This window comes from Rosa chinensis, chromosome 2 (genome assembly GCF_002994745.2).
Source record: "Rosa chinensis cultivar Old Blush chromosome 2, RchiOBHm-V2, whole genome shotgun sequence".
Taxonomy (NCBI): Eukaryota; Viridiplantae; Streptophyta; class Magnoliopsida; order Rosales; family Rosaceae; genus Rosa; species Rosa chinensis.
The window spans coordinates 25,652,146-25,671,355 of NC_037089.1; the positions used below are offsets into that span (position 1 = coordinate 25,652,146).

The window sequence follows — 19,210 nt, forward strand, 5'->3', positions numbered from 1 at the left end:
TTTGGTGAGGTTGTCCCATGCTAACTGGCCTGCCACTAATTTTTGCAGAGACTCCGCCTGGAAACAAGGCTAGCCGTGACGCCTTTGCAAAAGCCATGGACCGCGCTGAAATCGACAACTTCCTTAAAGCCATGTATGCTTCCGGGATGGCGGCACAAAAGACGGTGGTGGACCCAGAGACACTGGCGCTGAGCCAGTCAGAGGTTCCTGTGGTGCTGTCAATGCCACACCACTCCCATCTTGGTGGTGATGGGCTGCCCGCCGTTCAGGCGGGGACCGGTGGGGTGAGTGAAGCGGCGCCGAGGAAAGAGAGGGCGCCGGCCCTGCGGCGCAGCGTGGCGAAGAAAGCGGTGCGCCCCACCGAGGGTGTTACCATAGCGGGGTTGGCGCCGCTGACGGGGGTGCTCCAGCGCAAACGCCGCCAGCCGGACTCCGGTGGGGAAGAGGAGGAAGTGGAGGTAACGGGGGCCCGAGAGCAGCCCAAGAAGTCGAGGCAGGCTCCGCCCGGGGCTGTTGCGGACGTGGCGAAAGAGGTGGGTGCGAGCGGCCTGGACTCATTTGCTGCCTACGCCGAGTTCCTCAACGACGGTGAGCGGGACTTCCTGTATCACCTCTGCCAGCGGCTGGGGTTCGGCCGCCTGGAGGGAATTGTTCGGTCGACCGCCGTCAGCGAGTCGCCCTTCAGCACAACCTTTGGGCACGTCGCCATTGGGCTTCACGAGATGTTCCAGGCGGCGTCCAAGCAGCCCCTGGTTGAGCGGGAGCTGAGGGAGAAAGTGGCGGGCCTCCAGAGGGACTTGGGGAAGACCCAGGAGAAGTTGGCTGACGTCGAGCGACGTCTGACAAACCGAGGGTGTTACCATAGCGGGGTTGGCGCCACTGACGGGGGTGCTCCAGCGCAAACGCCGCCAGCCGGACTCCGGTGGGGAAGAGGAGGAAGTGGAGGTAACGGGGGCCCGAGAGCAGCCCAAGAAGTTGAGGCAGGCTCCGCCCGGGGCTGTTGCTGACGTGGCGAAAGAGGTGGGTGCGAGCGGCCTGGACTCATTTGCTGCCTACGCCGAGTTCCTCAACGACGGTGAGCGGGACTTCCTGTATCACCTCTGCGAGCGGCTGGGGTTCGGCCGCCTGGAGGGAATTGTTCGGTCGACCGCCGTCAGCGAGTCGCCCTTCAGCATAGCCTTTGGGCACGTCGCCGTTGGGCTTCACGAGATGTTCCAGGCGGCGTCCAAGCAGCCCCTGGTTGAGCGGGAGCTGAGGGAGAAAGTGGCGGGCCTCCAGAGGGACTTGGGGAAGACCCAGGAGAAGTTGGCTGACGTCAAGCGACGTCTGACAAAGGCCGACTGCGATGCGGCGGATGCCAGGGGCAAGCTGAACGTTGCCATTGAGCGGCACCTGGATCAGAATGAGCAGTACGCCAAGCTGGAGCAGGATATGTCTCTGGTGCGGGACCGGATGACCGCGAAGGAGAAGAAAATTGAGATCCTTCAGCGGGAGTCCGCCGCTAAACAAGCTGAAATCAAGCGGCTGGAGGGTGAAGTCGCTCGCTTGGAGGGTGAGGGAAGTCGTGCTGCGGCTACCGCTGTTGAATCGTACAAGCAGTCGGCGGAGCACAAGAAGGCGCTGAACGACGCAGCCAAGGCCAGTGCCCTGGCCAATGTGGAGATGTTGCGGCAGAAGGGCGCCATTGACTAGGCGAAAGCGGCAATGCCGGTCGTGCAGCCAAATAAGGAAGCGCCGCCGACAACAAGTACCGCTCCCACTGCCGCACCTGGTCCCGGATTCCGCTCGGGTAGCGGGGAGAGTGGCGAGCCTCCAGAAGGTGACTCCCAGCGGACGCCTACGCAGTCTGAGGCGTCCCGCGCTGGGTTTTTGGCGGCCCACACCAGGGCGGATGGCACAATAGAGACTCCCAGTCCCATAGCCCGAGGGTCCGACCAGACGAGCCGCTCCCATCCTCCGCAGGCCGCCGGTGGAACTGCTGAAGGTAGCGGGGCCGACCCGACCAACCCTGCTGACCCCGCCAACCCCTAAATAGGAGTAGGAGAGTTCTTTTTTTGTGTGTAGCCGCTGAGGCATAAATGATGTAATTCTGTTTGAGATAAATGAAATTTGTTGGCACCCAAATTCCTAGTGTTTCTTTTTGTTTGTGATAATGTGTGTGCCGCTAGAGGTCTTGATACTTGCTTTTGGTCATGAATGAAACATTAAAGGAATTAAAATTGGTCCAAGTGCACAATGTAGCCGACGTAGTCCGCTGACTGGCGTTGCCAGTTGCCCTCAGTGCTAGACTTGGTAACAATGGTTTGAATAATTCCTCGTTTCATTGATTGTATATTTCTTCATGTGAAGCCGTGAGGACTGTAAATACTGCATACCGCTGGGAAGACTCCGCATGTTTGTTGCGGTTGTCCCCATGGGATGGGCGGTTTCCCTTGTAGTGCTGATCCTTTTGCCGCTTGTTTTGGTACTGACCCTGCTGCCACTCCCTCTTCTTGTCAGTTGGCGGTGTGGAGGTTTTATTAGCGGTCCCTTACTGACTGGAGGAGGGTTGTGTCGACTTTGCCAATGCCGCTGGTGGCGGTGGGGCCTCCCCATATGTGATGAATTCTGCTTGGGCATGAATGACCGCCTCACTCATGAGGTGGTCGTATACCGCATTTGGATGATTGTAGTTGAGGTGATAGAGAAATGGCCCTTTGAGGAGTCCCTGCCTAAAAGCCGCCGAAGCCATTGTTTTATCGAGATCACGGCACTGAGATGCTGCTGCTCGCCACCTTGTGACGAACGCCTTCAGTGTCTCCTCCGTACCTTGCTTGACGTTGAACAGTTGGCTTGTGTTGTGGTGCCCGGCGGACAGTAGGATGAACCGAGAAAGGAAAGCATGCGATAATGCCTGAAATGAGTCAATGGATCCCGGCGGGCACTCGAAGAACCAATTCATTGCCTCATTGTCCAGCGTTTCACTGAACAAGTGGCACAGGGTGGCGTCATCGAATCCCTTGTTGTTGGTGACTTTCTTGAAGGTGTCCATATGGACGAAGGGATCAGTCTTACCGCTGTAATGTGACATTTTAGGGGTCTTTGCATACGCCGGTCTGACGGCCAGCAAAATTGCAGCGGTAAATGGTCCTGGCCTGGCTGCGAAAAGTGGGTTTGAAGCTGGTGCCGGGGTGCCCGATTCCTCCCGGATTAACCTTTGTTCCAGCTGCTGCATCCTTTCCAGTATTTGAGCGGTTGCGTCGCCGGCGGGGTCCAGGCGGGTACTCCACTAAACTGATCCTCTCCTAGGAGCTGGCGGGTTTCCCTCTGTCCTTGCCCTAGGTCTCGAGCGGTAGGTGTGCAGTGATGACTCCGCCTCCTGTTCCAACATTAGCTGGGGTGCAGGGGGTGGTCCCATTCCCGCTAGCTCTGGCGGGTGCAGCGGGACTTGCATGTGTACGACCGGAGCTGGTATCAATGCTCCAGTGCCGGGTCGGCTATGCCTGGTGCTTCGTGACTGCTCACTTCGTGCCTGGTTGGCGGTTGCCTCCAGCGTTTTCTTTAGCTCATCGAAGCGGGACACAAGCGTGGCCACCTGCCTCTGGGCTTCGGCCTTTTCCTTGAGCTCTTGTTCACGTTCTCTGTTCGCTTTGTGAAGATCCGCCAGTGCCAGCTCGTACAGGGAGGCGAGGTCTAGGCCTCGCGGGCGGCTGCTACCTGGGTTCGTCTCGTCGCCGGGGTTGACCGGGGTGGTGAATAACCCGCGGTTGACGCCTACCGCTGGGTTGGTGGGTTGGGGAATGGCGGATTGATCTGCCTGCTCTTCAGCGTTTCCCCCACTGTCGTTAGTCATGGTGATTGTGGCGGGATGACCTCTTGTTCAAGGGTTCCCACAGACGGCGCCAATGTTAATGCTCAAGTCCGGCGGTAGCCGATTCCTTGCTTAACGCGGGTCCGGTGGGCGGACCGCTACTCCTAGGATTAGGTGATTCCTGTTAGCTGCAACACGATAGACAGGGCGTCAGAGGGAGACCGCGTTGGGCGGTCTTCACTTCTCTGATGCCTAAGTCAGTCACTGTATATGCGCAGCATAACAATAAATGAGTAGTAATTGCGTAATTAATGAGGAGAGAGGAGAGAACCTTTTATAGTTGAGGAAGAGGTTGATCTTCTTCTTGTTTCCGATGTGGGACTGATGTGCTTCGATTCCCAGCGTCAAGAGCTTCTGATGCTATCTTGACGCGGCGCGTGGCGGGGCGTCAGCGGTGATCTGGGGGCGATCCGGGGCTCGAGCGGTAGCCCGCCTGGCCGTGACTTCGCAGGTCATCCCCTTGGTGAGAGTCGGTACAATGAGCGTGACTCATTATAGCTAATTATGCTCGTTCTAGCACATGTAGGTACACCTCCGTACCCATAAAGACTCTAATAAATTCTTCCCTAATACCCAATTAAGTTTTTTTTTTAAATTTTTTTGAGACCATTTTTCCCTCACCCCTTTGTTGCATAGAGAGAGAGAGAGAGAGAGAGAGAGAGAGAGAGAGAGAGAGAGAGAGAGAGAGAGAGAGAGAGAGAGTGTGTGTGTGTGTGTGTGTGTGTGGAAGAGAGAGAAGTTATAGGAGACTTCGCCGGAGTCCCATCACTGGCTGCCGCCCACCGGACTTCTCTGAAAATCTAGCTGGAGGTCCCCAAATAGGTCATCGAATATCTCATAGATCGTTGGAAATGTTTATTGCCCCAAATAGACCTTTACTGTCCCCCAATAAACTTTTATTGCCCAATAGACCTTTATTGGGGGCAATAAAAGTTTAAGAAATCTCGCCGGAAGTCCCCAATGAAGTTGTCAAAGATCTCATATGGGGCCGGAGATGTTATTGCCCCCAATAGACCTTTCAGTTGCCAGAATGGGAACTAATCTCCCTAAAATTAGATAAATAAAACTCTGATTAAGGAAAAAAAGAGGAGATTATATCAATTCAAAACATGTATTGCCCCCAACAAACGTCTATTGCATCCTAATAGACCTTTAACAGACATCTATTGCCCTCGATAAAACTTTTTTTTTTTCTTTTCTTTTTTCTTTCCTTCTGGACAAAAAAATAATAATAATAAAACTCAGATTTTCCAGACATACAAAACGCTAAATCAAGTGCATGCAAGACCAGTGTAGCATTATTGAGAAGAAAAATCAGGTGCATGCAAGACTAGTATAACTAAGAAGTAAGAACAAACACTAACATCACTATCAGTAGCAACATGTCTACGATTGCCATGACCTTTAGTTATCCTAGGGGGGCTTCTGCTTTCGACGGTTCCAGATTCCCTCAGACCCAGAACACTAGCAAACCGATCGAAGGCTTTTTAGCTAGAAAGTGGAATCAAGTCTGGCCATTGACTAGAAACAAAGTATTTCAGTCAACAATAGGTGACTCTGATTCAATTCCGAAGGAGATGGTGTCAACCTCTTCTTGTCGTCAATGGAAATACGATGTCTTTCTAAGTTTTAGGGGGGAAGATACGCTCTATGGTTTGACCAATTATCTGTATCATGAACTAAATGAGAAATGAATTCTCACGTTTCAGGATGGCCTAGTGCTTGAGAAAGGAAAATCCATTAGGCCTGAACTCTTAGCTGCAATTGAGGAGTCTCGATTTGCAATAGTCAGAGAAGGCGAACACCCTCAGATCGGCGATTGTCGGAGTCGAACTCGGACCGGTGATTGTAGTTGGTGTTGTTGCAGCTGCTGGAGGCCACGCTGAGGGACCGCGCCCACGAGACCTTGGATGGCGAGCGAGAAATAACGTCGGGCTCGGTCTCCTCGTTGTTGTGATCTATACGTACAGGGATGTGGGGGTGGGGGGGGGGGGGAGGCGGGAGAGAGAGAGTGCGTGTGTGTGTGCGCAGATTGGAAGAATGAGTCTATGATGTTTTATTTTGACTGAGAATAAAATTGTAATTTTACGTTAAATTGCATTAGTGGGAATAAAAATATGTTGCTGGGGTAAGTATGATAATTAGACCTGTAAATGGACCAGATTTTGATCCTGACTCGCTCCAGATTCGTGACTATTGGACGGGTTTGGATCGAAAGTTTTGATCTGTTGATCCGTTAATGATCCGAATCCGTTAACCCGTTTATTTAACGGATCAAATACGGATCTAGGTCGATCCAATCCGTTAATGATCCGACCTGTTTTTGTAATAATAAAATATTATATTTTATTAATATATTTTTATTTTTAAAAAATATAAAATATAAAATATGAAGAATTTCTAATACAAATTTTTTGTAGAAATCTAAGAGACAGTCTATCACCCAAGAATCTAAGAAACATTAAGAATTTTGATAATGTAATTATACTTTTGGTGATACTTTTCATGTTGTTTTAATATTTTATTAATATCTTATGAGGTATCATGATATAAATTTAATATTACTATTTAAAATTTTAAAATATTTAAAATTATAACTGGTCTGATTAGCGGATCAGGTATCCGTTAATTCGGCGGATACGGATTTGGATCGAGCTATCAACGATCCGCCGGGTTAACGGAGCGGATTTGGATCAAATTTTTTTTTTTAAGTAAACGGATTTGGATTTAGGTCGATCAGATTCAAACCCGGTCTATTTACAGGTCTAGCGATAATTTTGGTTCATTTTAGTACTTTGGGTCAAGGACCCTTGATATAAGTACATGTCTAAGAGCAAGTTCATTAGTTAGGTAACCGGGTGACCCACTATTCACTACTTTTTTGTGTTAATTTTCATCCTCTGGGTAACGGGCACAGTGAAACTGACCTGGGTCACCAAAATCACTTTCTGGGTAACTTTCGTGTCCTGCAAACTGACCCTGTGATCCAGGTCAGTTTGAAAATTGTGCCGGAGACCCAGAAAGTGGAAATAAACACTAAAAAACAGTGAAAAGTGGGTGACTCGGTGACCCAACGGATAAAGTTGCTCTAAGAGACTTGACTAGTTGTTTGGGCTCTCGGCGGATTAATCTTTGAGCCTAGAAAGCAATTAAAAAATAAAAAAAAAGACACGGTATTTAATATACCAAGAAAGAATCCAACCACTTACATTAATAAAGGAAAGATTCTGAGAATCATTTTTATAATTCCCACAATCTTTTTTTTTTTGGTTAAATCAAGGTATCCCCCACCCGTAGGTAAGGACTAATCCCTCTCGAGCCGAGTCGGACCCCATTTAGGGGGGGAAGCTCTCCCAATACTGGCTGCTCCATTCACAAGGCTCGAACTCGAGACCTTGCTTAAGTGGAACAAGTTCCTTACCACTTGAACCACCAAGCATTGGTTAATCCCCACAATCTTAGACCAGGACAGTACACACTTGTCAGTATACTGGTGAAACCCTACATGAAAAAAAATATAAAATTAGAAACCTTTGGCGCTCGTCAAATCCAACGGCTGTGATCACAAGTCCCTCAGCGTTATATATAAAATTCCTGAAGATTCCGATTCCGCAGCCTCTACTTTTCAAAATCTGCCACCCATTTCCAGACTCACAGACTCACACAGAACAAAGCTGTAGCCACACGCCGCCGCCGCCACCATGTGTGGAATTCTCGCCGTCTTGGGCTGCGCCGACAACTCTCAGGCCAAGCGGTCTCGCATTATCGAACTCTCGCGCCGGTAAGTGATCGCATTTCGTCTCTCGAATCGAATCGAATGGGTTTGATGTTGTTCTAGCTAGTTCTTCTTGAGTGGTTGATTTTTCTGTTTGTGTAGATTGCGGCATCGCGGTCCTGATTGGAGCGGGTTGCATTGCCATGGAGATTGTTACCTTGCTCATCAGCGATTGGCTATTGTGGACCCTGCCTCAGGAGATCAGCCGCTCTACAACGAGGACAAGACCGTCATTGTCACGGTACTCTCTTTTCACCTTTGCATTCTCAAACTTCAATTCCGATGAAGATTAGTTTTGTATTCTATTGGGCAAAAGATGATATTTACAGTTTGCTTAGCTAGAATTGGGAGATGATTCATTTTCATTACCAAAAGAAATAGAATGGGATATCTGAATTAGCATGAGTTTCGAACTCTTGACGTTGAGCCGTGGATTCTGAGCTCTGTAATGCTGTATAATTAGTTTGATTTATGGTTATTGGTCTGTGGAAAATTAAAGGATACATGTGCCAGTTGCAGCTGGTTTTAGTCTTTTAGATTGAGTGAGCAACAGCAATTTGTTACTGATAATTAACTTTGATACTAATGAACTTCCATTTTCGAGGCTTTTACTAAGCTGAGCAGAGTTCAGAGTTTAAAATTGGTTTCATGATATTGGTTTGGCTGATTTATTTATCTGACTACATTGACTTAATCTTCTACTTGATTTTTGGAGCTGGGGTTTTAGGTTAATGGTGAGATATATAACCACAAGCAGTTGAGAGAAACATTGAAGGGTCATCGATTCCGAACTGGCAGTGACTGTGAAGTGATAGCACATCTTGTAAGTAATCAATGACTTCAGCCATGCCTTATGACTACCTTTTTCTTGGATTTAGAACAAAAGCTGTTATATCATCCCTTACTTTTCTGTGTATTTCTATTGTGCCATATATATAATTAAACATATATCTTTGGCAGTACGAGGAACATGGGGAAGAATTTGTTGACATGCTAGACGGGATGTTCTCCTTTGTCCTCCTTGATACAAGAGACAACACTTTCATGGCGGCTCGAGATGCTATTGGCATTACCCCACTTTACATGGGTTGGGGTCTTGATGGTAGGTCTGAGTGAAGCTTTAATTGTGTTTCTAAAAGCAACCAATATTTCTCTAATTGATTTCTAGTAAAATCATTTGCTTGAATTTGCTTCCTTTTTTTTTTTTTGAACGTGTTAAAAAACTTCATTTCTAAAAGCAAACTTGAACTAGCATTGAGATTTGTTAGAATGTTGCTTCAGTATTTCTTTGCACTGATAAAAGAGTTTGTGGCTTGTTTTTATATTATAGTGTTCGTTACCTCCCTCCTTTAAGCCTTGATCATTCTTATTTAACCTTTGATCATTAGATATGTGGAACCTTTAATTATCTCGCACATTTAAGCTGTTTTATTTTTTCTTTGCAGGATCAATTTGGTTTGCTTCAGAAATGAAAGCTATAAGTGATGATTGTGAAAGATTCATATCTTTTCCTCCTGGGCATCTATACTCTAGCAAACAAGGTAAGTTGAGCTGAGCTCTAGTTACTAATAAGGATTTGGATTCATGAATCAACTAACGCCTGTTAGTTAGCAAAAGTTTTAATATAAATCTTCTAAGATCAGCATACTTCTTATTATGATGTTTTTGCTCATTTGACAGTGGTATAGAAGCAGGGGAACAAATGCTTCTATTATTTCACTTGAAGAAACAAAAACACTTTAACAAACTGTATCATACACTTTATACTTGGGGATTTGGACATACTTTATAAGAAAATATATGGCTTTGTTTGATATTACTAGAAAGACTTCGTACTGTAAGTGTTAATTAGAAAACTCTCGAGTCTGGGTTCAGAAGTTTCTTTCTTTTCGTATGTTCATTTGGTTAACTAATAACTTTCAAGATGCTTCTTCTTAGTTCACAGTAGCTGAATTAAAAAAAAAAAAAAAAACAAATTCAACTTTTTATGCCTTAAGTAGATGTTGTTCAAACTACCTGTATGTATTTACAAATTTATGTGTGCAGGAGGGCTGAGAAGGTGGTACAATCCAGAATGGTTTTTGGAGAAGATACCATCATCTCCTTATGATCCCATTGTTTTACGCCAGGCTTTTGAGAAGGTATGCATTGATGTGTGCCACGTACAATCCTACTTCTTTTCTTTTTTGTTTTGTTATCTTATCTTTATCGATAGTTGCTTGCAACCATCACGTAAGAAATCAAACTCCATTCTTGTAATTTTGTTTTGAGAACTGTGTTACTGAGACTACTTTGTAGATCATTCCTTTTGTTTACCGAAACCTTGTTGTTATATCTGGTTCTTTGTGTGGATCCTGGCAGTGAAAGGAAATCTTAAAAAGGAGAGTTTGGTTGATGCCAGTTTTTTCTCTGCTAATATTAGTGTTGGGAGTTAATTAGTTGGTGTGCAACTCTGCTAGTTGGGTGAGACTTGAGGAACTTACTGAGACTACTATATAGATTATTCCTTTTGTTTACTACAACCTTGTTATATTTGGTTCTTTTTGTGGACCCTGGCATGGAAAGGAAATTTTAGAAAGGAGAGTTTGGTTGATACCAGTTTTTTCACTGCTAATAGTAGTGTTGGGAGTTATTTACTTGGTGTTGCTGCTCTGCTAGTTGGGTGTGACTTGAGGAACTTGCTTGATTGGATTGTTTTTTTTCTGTCGGTTGTATAAGAGTGAGATTGGGGTTTGATATGCTTTACTTAAACATGTGTTTATGCTCAGTTCATAGTGTGATAGAACGGGTAATATTACATCTGCATTTGGAGGCTAAGTGCCTCATTAACTCCAATTTGGTATATATGCATAGTTACTAGATGATAGCAGAACCCATGGGAGATTAATTCTGTTGTTGGTAAGTTGGCTTAAAATTGAAATGAATATGCTATTTTAAAGAAAGGTCTGACTTCTCTTGAGAAACTGCTTCTGATATATATTATATTTGTTAGATTGGAAGATACATTCCTACTTTTATCGTTTCCCTCTTCATATTTTATGCCTAGTATAATTATTGAAAATTTGCATAATGTACATCCTTTCTTTCTGCCTACCTTGTCTCATAATATTAGCGTAACAGTTTAACTAGTGCTTTAAAGTAATGGTGTCTAATGCAAAGAATATAGATATCACTTTAGCTTTATCGATTAAAGCTATAAATGATCATCAAATATGTGCTATGTTAAGAGAGATTTAAATTGGCCTTCGTGCCTCATTTTGCTGTCATTATTTAGCTTCATACACATCCTTACATTTTTTTTTCATTTTCTCAATATTGTAGGCTGTGATAAAGAGACTTATGACAGATGTACCATTCGGTGTTCTTTTGTCCGGAGGATTGGACTCGTCACTCGTTGCTGCTGTGGCTTGTCGCTATTTGGCTAAATCAGAAGCTGCATGTCAGTGGGGGTCACAATTACATACCTTTTGCGTTGGCTTAGAGGTAACTATACTTCTCATTTTCAATAACTGAATGTGACACTTGATCAAATGCAGTGTCTTTTTATATAACCGGAATGGTGTCTTCCCGTCCTCTTCCCTTCCCCTCTATATTTTTTCCCCAACAGTGCTAAGAAAATGCTACCTACTCATTATTTTCATTTTATAAACAAGAAATGTCTGTTTATAAACTTGGTAGACAACCTAAAGCCTCTTTAAACAACTATAAAAATTCAACGATGGCTAGGTTTCTTGTTATTTAGACCTAATTGCATCAAAATGCAATAAAAAGTTGTTAACTCGGTATGTTTAAGGGTTAAGGGAAAGGTTCTTGGTGTTGGTGTTCAATAACGTTTGCAATGCAAACTTTGATTCCGGAAAGGTTTAGATGTACTTTTTTGTAGTCAATTATTATCTAAGATATTGTTTTTCTGATACTTTTTCTCTATGTTTAAATGCTTTGCATTTTCAATCTTCAGGGTTCTCCAGATTTAAAAGCAGCAAGAGAAGTTGCTGATTATCTTGGAACTCATCATCACGAGTTTCACTTTACTGTTCAGGTAATTTATAAGGGATGTAAGAAGAATACTTTTACTAATGCTCAAGGTGGAAATTAGGTTTTTTTTTTAAGTTTAGAATTCAGGTAATCCTTTAGCAGTTTTAATTTTACCTTATTGATGTTTGAGGTTTGCTTGAAATAGGATTTGGAATAGTCATATTAATTGGTGATTGGAAATACAAATTGCGTTTACCCTGATTTTCTCACTCCTACTCATTCTACTTCTTCCAATCTATCTCATTCTCTCTCTTTTCATCAATTTTTTCCTACATCAGTAATCCCAGGCAAAGGCATATATACTAATACAAGAAATAATTTCTATTTTTGCTTCATATCTCAGGAAGGCATAGATGCACTTGAAGAAGTTATCTACCATATTGAGACATATGATGTGACCACTGTCAGAGCCAGCACTCCAATGTTTCTTATGTCTCGTAAGATAAAATCTCTGGGAGTAAAAATGGTCCTTTCTGGTGAAGGTTCAGATGAAATCTTTGGTGGCTACTTGTATTTCCACAAGGCACCAAACAAGGAGGAGTTTCACCAAGAAACATGCCAGAAGGTATTCCATATAAACTATCTCTGTATTGTTCTCTTCTCTTGTTTTTGTGCTATATGTTTATGTACTTGCAGTATTACTGGACTTAATTTTACTACCGTTGATGGCTATTATGGCTTCTTTTTCTTACTGAATTTTTGTGACTATTCAACAGATTAAAGCTCTTCACCTGTACGACTGTCTGAGGGCCAACAAATCGACTTCAGCTTGGGGTGTTGAGGCTCGAGTACCGTTTCTTGACAAAGAATTCATCAAGACTGCTATGGACATTGATCCAGAATGGAAAATGGTATAGCAATCATTAAATTTTTCCCCCCTCCAATTTTATACACAGTTCATGTATTGTAGTGATTTGAAGCCTACTGACATTTGGCATAGTGGTGGCTCATTGTAAGACTGTTGGGATAGGAATATCTTGTTATGACTATGAAAATCTAGTACATGTGGACATTTTCCTTATTATTAAAGGATAGAGATATACAACTATTTTCTCCCCATTCCCTCACGGAAGTTATTTTTCTTATCCATCATGACATTTTCATGTGTGATGAATTCTGTCATTTATGAATCCATTTTATGTTGAGTTGTAGGTGTCATACATATCCCGATATGCCTAATCTAATGGATGGTCTATGGTATGCTTAGTCTTATTAGATTATACCCTCAATGCTGTAATGACATTATTGGAATTGCCTTGTTTTCGTGCCAAATTTAATAAAAATTGAAAGTTACTATGAAACTCATACATCTGAATACTTTCATTTGTAACTGCAGATCAGGCCTGATCTTGGGAGAATTGAGAAGTGGGTCTTGCGCAAAGCATTTGATGATGATCAGAAGCCATATTTACCAAAGGTTGCTACTTTTTACTTTTGCCCAACCATTATGCTAATCTAGTCATATAGGGTTATCGTTTTGCATATTCTTTTATTTTTTCTGGGAAGATTTTCACAGTCTCGGATAGTTGTGCAAATATATTCATGGAAGAATTAATATATTTTCAACTTTTCTACTCTCTTTTTGGGTTATAGCACATCTTGTACAGGCAGAAGGAGCAGTTTAGTGATGGTGTCGGTTACAGCTGGATTGACGGCTTGAAAGATCATGCCAACAAACAAGTATGCCGCATTTTTTTTACTTGCATTTACATTTTGGACAGAAATGTTCTCTTTCCAACTAGGTCTTATATAATGTTGCCATGCTTCCAACCAGGACCTGTGGTTAAATTGATTCTGGTTGAACTGTGTGGTCCAGATTAAGAGTTCTGCAACATAACATCTCAAAGTTAGCATGATAAAATTACCCATTTTGTGAATTTATTTCATGTTCGCTATTTCAAGTTAGAGGTGCACTTTCTTAAAAACTCAACTAAGCAGACACTAGAGATGCTTGCTTCTTCCTTAGCTGCATAGAATTAATAATTCATAAATTTTATTTTATTTTATTATTATTATTATTTTTTTCTAAATGGACAGGTAACAGATTCAATGCTGATGAACGCAAGCTTTGTCTACCCTGAAAACACTCCGACTACAAAAGAAGGATACTACTATAGGACTATCTTTGAGAAATATTTTCCAAAGGTGAGCCACCATCTTTTCTCCCATCTCTTACAATGTCAGTTGACTGAATTGCATCATTGTTTGTTTACCTGAGTATGTTCAATTTGCTATTTATGGACAGAATGCTGCGAGATCGACAGTTCCTGGTGGTCCAAGTGTGGCATGCAGCACAGCAAAAGCTGTGGAGTGGGATGCGGAATGGTCCAAGAACCCTGATCCATCTGGTCGTGCTGCACTTGGTATACATGCAGCTGCGTATGAGGAATCCAAAGATGTGAAGACTGGAAGTCTTGTGAGTGACTCTCCACAGAAACTTGTAAAAGGGGTTGCAGAGAAAGTGGCTGCAGTAGTTTGAGTGGGATGAAAAAGGTACTGAATGTTACAAACGCTTTTCTTCTGTCGAAATTATGTTGACCATGTTCTTTTGGATTAATGAAACAATGTCAGATGAGATATACTGTAGATTGATATTTATTCTGATTCTGTGGCAGATGAGACCAGAAGGCCTTGTTGGAATCCGTCAAGACTGTTAGCAATTTATATAACTAGGAAGGCCTTGCTATCGTCTCTTTGATGAGACCAGACTAGTTGATGCTTATATTTTCAATCTGTAATTTTCTTTGACCACGACAGGATTATGTTATCGGTTCAACATGTATACAATTTAGATAGGTTTCTACTTTTATGATGTTTCTTCAATCCTTCATCTATAGAATGCGGTTCTGATTTTCCATTATTTTCTTAGATTACCATTCTTCCTGTGTTGACAATAGAAATTCAATAGTAAACTAGAGCAGAATCCAGATTCAGTTTGTTTGTTGTCTGAACCGAGGTACATGTTATTATTGAGACATGAGACTAACAGAGTGTAGTTTTTTTGAGAAATGGACATCAATTTTATTGAAAAGATCAATTACAATGTGAAACAGAAGCAAAAAGAGTACAAATTGGAAGAGTATCCTTTGGAAACTCCACGAACTTAATTACATTTGCTATTTCAAATGTATTTTACATTCTCATTCCCCTGATACACAACTGAATTCAAAAACAAAACAAAAGATTTGCAGGGGACATGAGCAGCTTCGTTCCCATTGCACTTGAGCCTTGAAATTTTATATCCGACCAGCATTTGGCATGGACTATAGGACTCAACTGTGATCGATCCTTCTCAGGCGCTGGCCCCTGAGGTGCATTCAAGTAAACAGCATCTATACATCCACTCATCTGTCTCATGACTATAAAACTCAACAAAAGCATCTCTGCATAAGGCACATTTACTGCGACTACTATATAGATTATTCCTTTTGTTTACCAAAACCTTGTTATATTTGGTTCTTTTTGTGGACCCTGGCATGGAAAGGAAATCTTAAAAAGGAGAGTTTGGTTGATACCACTTTTTTCACAGCTAATATTAGTGTTGGGAGTTATTTACTTGGTGTTGCAGCTCTGCTAGTTGGGTGTGACTTGAGGAACTTGCTTGATTGGATTTTTTTTTGGTTGTATACCAGTGAGATTGGGGTTTGATATGCTTTACTTAAACATGTGTTTATGCTCAGTTCATAGTGTGATAGAACGGGTAATATTACATCTGCATTTGGAGGCTAATTGCCTCATTAACTGCAATTTGGTATATATGCATAGTGACTAGATGATAGCAGAACCCTAATTATATATAGGTAAGTCTATCAGAGGTTGCCCACCACCTAATTATATATAGGAGAAAGTGTAATTATACATTGCACTCTCGGGTAGAACGAGAAACAATGGTTGAGAAAAGATAGTACTAGTAATTTGTTTATGTTTCATATATTTTTTCTTCTTCTAATTATATATATATATATATATATATATATTTAATTGACGTTTCCTTCACGTATCCGTTTCCTATTACATTTAAGATTTGCCGTTTCCACGTTTCCGATCGTATCGTATCCGGAAACACGTACCCGTTTCGGTGCTTCTTAGTTATTTTCATTTTATAAACAAGAAATGTCTGTTTAGAAACTTGGTAGACAACCTAAATCCTGTTTAAACAAGTATAAAAATTCAACGATGGCTGGGTTTCTTGTTATTTGGACCTAATTGCATCAAAGTGCAATAAAAAGTTGTTAACTCAGTATGTTTAAAGGTTAAGGGAAAGTTGGTGTTCAATAACCTTTGCAATGCAAACTTTGATTCCGGAAAGGTTTAGATGTACTTCCTTGTAGTCAATTTTTATCTAAGATATTGTCTTTCTGATACTTTTTCTCTATGTTTAAATGCTTTGCATTTTCAATCTTCAGGGTTCTCCAGATTTAAAAGCAGCAAGAGAAGTTGCTGATTATCTTGGAACTCATCATCACGAGTTTCACTTTACTGTTCAGGTTATTTGTAAGGGATGTAAGAAGAATACTTTTACTAATGCTCAAGGTGGAAATTAGGTTTTTTTTAAGTTTAGAATTCAGGTAATCCTTTTGCAGTTTTAATTTTACTTTATTGATATTTAAGGTTTGCATGAAATAGCATTCGGAATTGTCATATTAATTGGTGATTGGAAATACAAATTGTGTTTACCCTGATTTTCTCGCTCCTACTCTTTCTACTTCTTCCAATCTATCTCATTATCTCACTTTTCATCAATTTTCTTCTACATCAGTAATCCCAGGCAAAGGCCTGGATATATACTAATATAAGAAATAATTTCTATTTTTGCTTCATATCTCAGGAAGGCATAGATGCACTTGAAGTTATCTACCATATTGAGACATATGATGTGACCACTGTCAGAGCAAGCACTCCAATGTTTCTTATGTCTCGTAAGATAAAATCTCTGGGAGTAAAAATGGTCCTTTCTGGTGAAGGTTCAGATGAAATCTTTGGTGGCTACTTGTATTTCCACAAGGCACCAAACAAGGAGGAGTTTCACCAAGAAACATGCCAGAAGGTATTCCATATAAACTATCTCTGTATTGTTCTCTTCTCTTGTTTTTGTGCCATATGTTTATGTACTTGCAGTATTACTGGACTTAATTTTACTACCGTTGATGGCTATTATGGCTTCTTTTTCTTACTGAATTTTTGTGACCATTGATGGACAGAATGCTGCGAGATCGACAGTTCCCAGTGGTCCAAGCAGTGTGGCATGCAGCACAGCAAAAGCTGTGGAGTGGGATGCGGAATGGTCCAAGAACCCTGATCCATCTGGTTGCGCTGCTCTTGGTGTACATGCAGCTGCGTATGAGGAATCCAAAGATGTGAAGACTGGAAGTCTTGTGAGTGACTCTCCACAGAAACTTGTAAAAGGGGTTGCAGAGAAAGTGGCTGCAGTAGTTTGAGTGGGATGAAAAATGTACTGAATGTTACTGATGCTTTTCTTCTGTCGAAATTACGTTGACTATGTTCTTTTGGATTAATGAAAAAATGTCAGATGAGATTGATATTTATTCTGATTCTGTGGCAGATTAGACCAGAAGGCCTTGTAGGGAATCTGTCACGACTGTTAGTAGTTTATATAACTAGGAAGGCCTTGCTATTGTCTCTTAGATGATACCAGACTAGTTGATGCTTGTATTTTCTATCTGTAATTTTCTTTGACCACGACAAGATTATGTTTTGGTTCGACATGTATGCAATTTAGATAGGTTTCTATGTGTATTTTGTTTCTTAAATCCTTCATCTAGAGAATGCAGTTCTGATTTTCCATTTTTTTCTTAGATTAACATTCTTAATGTCGGATAATAGAAATTCAATGGTAAAACTTAAGCAGAATCCTGATTCAGTTTCTTTGTTGTCTGAACTGGAGTACATGTTATGGAGAGAGAGACTAAATTAATGAGTACAAATTTTTTGGAGAAATGGACGTCAATTTTATTGAATGTCAATTACAATGATACAGAAGCAAAGACTACAAATAGGAAAAGTATCCTTTGGAAACTCCAGGAACTGACAATTGCTATTTCAAATATATTTTACATTGTCATTCCCCTGATACACAACTGAATTCATAAACGAAACAAAAATTTGGCAGAGGGCATGTGCAGCTTCGTTCCCATTTCACTTGAGCCTTGAAATTCTAAGTTAAGTCCTCCGCAGACGTTTCCTACTACCCTCCGACCAGCATTTGGCATGGACTATAGGACCCAACTGTGACCGAACCATCCCCAGCGCTGGCCCCTGAGGCGCATTCAAGTAAACAGCACCTTTATACATCCACTCATCTATCTCATGACTATAAAACTCAACAAAAGCATCTGTGCATAAGGCACATTTACTCTGATCCTCGTCCGCAGGAACAACCATTTCTTCATCACTAGTCTTCCTTTTCTTTTCTGCCACGCCACTGGTGTCAGCAGCGCACAAAACTACACCAGAAGGTAATGCCTCAGCCTCAGCCTCTACATCAGTAACAAGCCACATGCTTGTAGTTGCATAAAAGTTACGAGAGGGCTTCTGCTTGCGGGTTTTGGACATCCGGTTCTTCTTGACATGCCAATCCATATGGCTGCTGTGCTGTTCTTCACACTTGAACCGGAGGCCACAGCTTTTACATTGCCTTGGCAGACCACCCTCATACAAGCCGATTACCACAGATTCGCGACGCAGATTTAGATCAAGGCCAGAAAACTCACATCCTACCACAGCATCCTTCTCCTGTTTCAGTGCCCGGCTTTGTTTCTTCAACGAAATCACACCTTGTGCCAGGAGTGAATCAATTAAACCAGGAAGTACTACTGGAACATCAGTAGCAGCATTTTGAACAGGCAATGCCCCTTGCTGTGGTACAAGAGGTAGAGAATTTAGTGAACTAGTACCCTCCAGTCCTCCTCTGCTTTGATTTTTCAATGAGATCACACCTTGTGCCATTAGAGACCCAAGCAAACCAGAGACTACTGGACCAGCACTGTTAACCGGAGCTATGCCTTGCGGTGGTAGACGATGAGGGACAGAACTTGCTGAAGTAGAACCACCCTGCCCTTGAAAATTGTACCCACCACATGAATAAGGTGGCACCAGGGTTTGTGGAGATGGGTAGAAATTTGGTCGAGGTGGAAGAAATTGGGGCTGAAAATGACCGACCGGCGGCACCTGGTTCCGGTGATTAGCCGGAAAAGGCATATAGTGTGGCTTACATGGACCTTGATTCTTGACAGAACCCATATAATTCTTGATTGGTCCATAAGGACCTCTCTGGTTTCCGTAGACTTGCATCATCTTGAGAAATTGTTTTGGCACCAGAATTCTCAGGAAACAGGAAAGAGGATTGGGATATGGAAACTTAGACGAGGGGGTGTCTATTTATAAGGTTTGAGAATAGGAAACTAGATGACTCCTTTAGGGTTTAGGATTTGGGGTTTCCGACTCCTTTAGGGTTTAGGATTTGGGGTTTCCGAATCCTTGTGGGCAAAGGATTTTTGGATTTTCCAATCCTTTTGGGTTAAGGATTGGCC

General features: G+C 42.4%; 3 protein-coding genes across 3 annotated transcripts; 2 read left to right on the top strand and 1 right to left on the bottom strand.

Annotated features, from left to right (window-relative positions):
* The first annotated feature begins 7,449 nt into the window (after positions 1 to 7,449).
* On the top strand, positions 7,450 to 14,520 carry LOC112185741 (asparagine synthetase [glutamine-hydrolyzing] 3). The gene is made up of 15 exons (XM_024324050.2): positions 7,450 to 7,631; positions 7,728 to 7,866; positions 8,353 to 8,448; positions 8,586 to 8,727; positions 9,071 to 9,166; positions 9,672 to 9,766; positions 10,947 to 11,108; positions 11,584 to 11,664; positions 12,004 to 12,225; positions 12,377 to 12,511; positions 12,997 to 13,077; positions 13,254 to 13,340; positions 13,698 to 13,805; positions 13,906 to 14,153; positions 14,276 to 14,520. Exons 1-14 carry the CDS (start codon positions 7,552 to 7,554, stop codon positions 14,137 to 14,139), a joined length of 1,758 nt encoding a protein of 585 aa, XP_024179818.1. The 5' UTR covers positions 7,450 to 7,551; the 3' UTR covers positions 14,140 to 14,153; positions 14,276 to 14,520.
* A 1,465-nt stretch (positions 14,521 to 15,985) lies between these two features.
* Positions 15,986 to 16,854, top strand: LOC121051206 (asparagine synthetase [glutamine-hydrolyzing] 3-like). Its single transcript, XM_040513322.1, has 2 exons — positions 15,986 to 16,147; positions 16,489 to 16,854. Exons 1-2 carry the CDS (start codon positions 16,043 to 16,045, stop codon positions 16,852 to 16,854), a joined length of 471 nt encoding a protein of 156 aa, XP_040369256.1. The 5' UTR covers positions 15,986 to 16,042.
* Positions 16,855 to 17,840: 986 nt separating this feature from the next.
* Positions 17,841 to 18,974, bottom strand: LOC112183991 (polyadenylation and cleavage factor homolog 4-like). The gene has a single exon (XM_024322303.1). It carries the CDS (start codon positions 18,972 to 18,974, stop codon positions 17,841 to 17,843), a length of 1,134 nt encoding a protein of 377 aa, XP_024178071.1.
* Between the last annotated feature and the right edge of the window lie 236 nt (positions 18,975 to 19,210).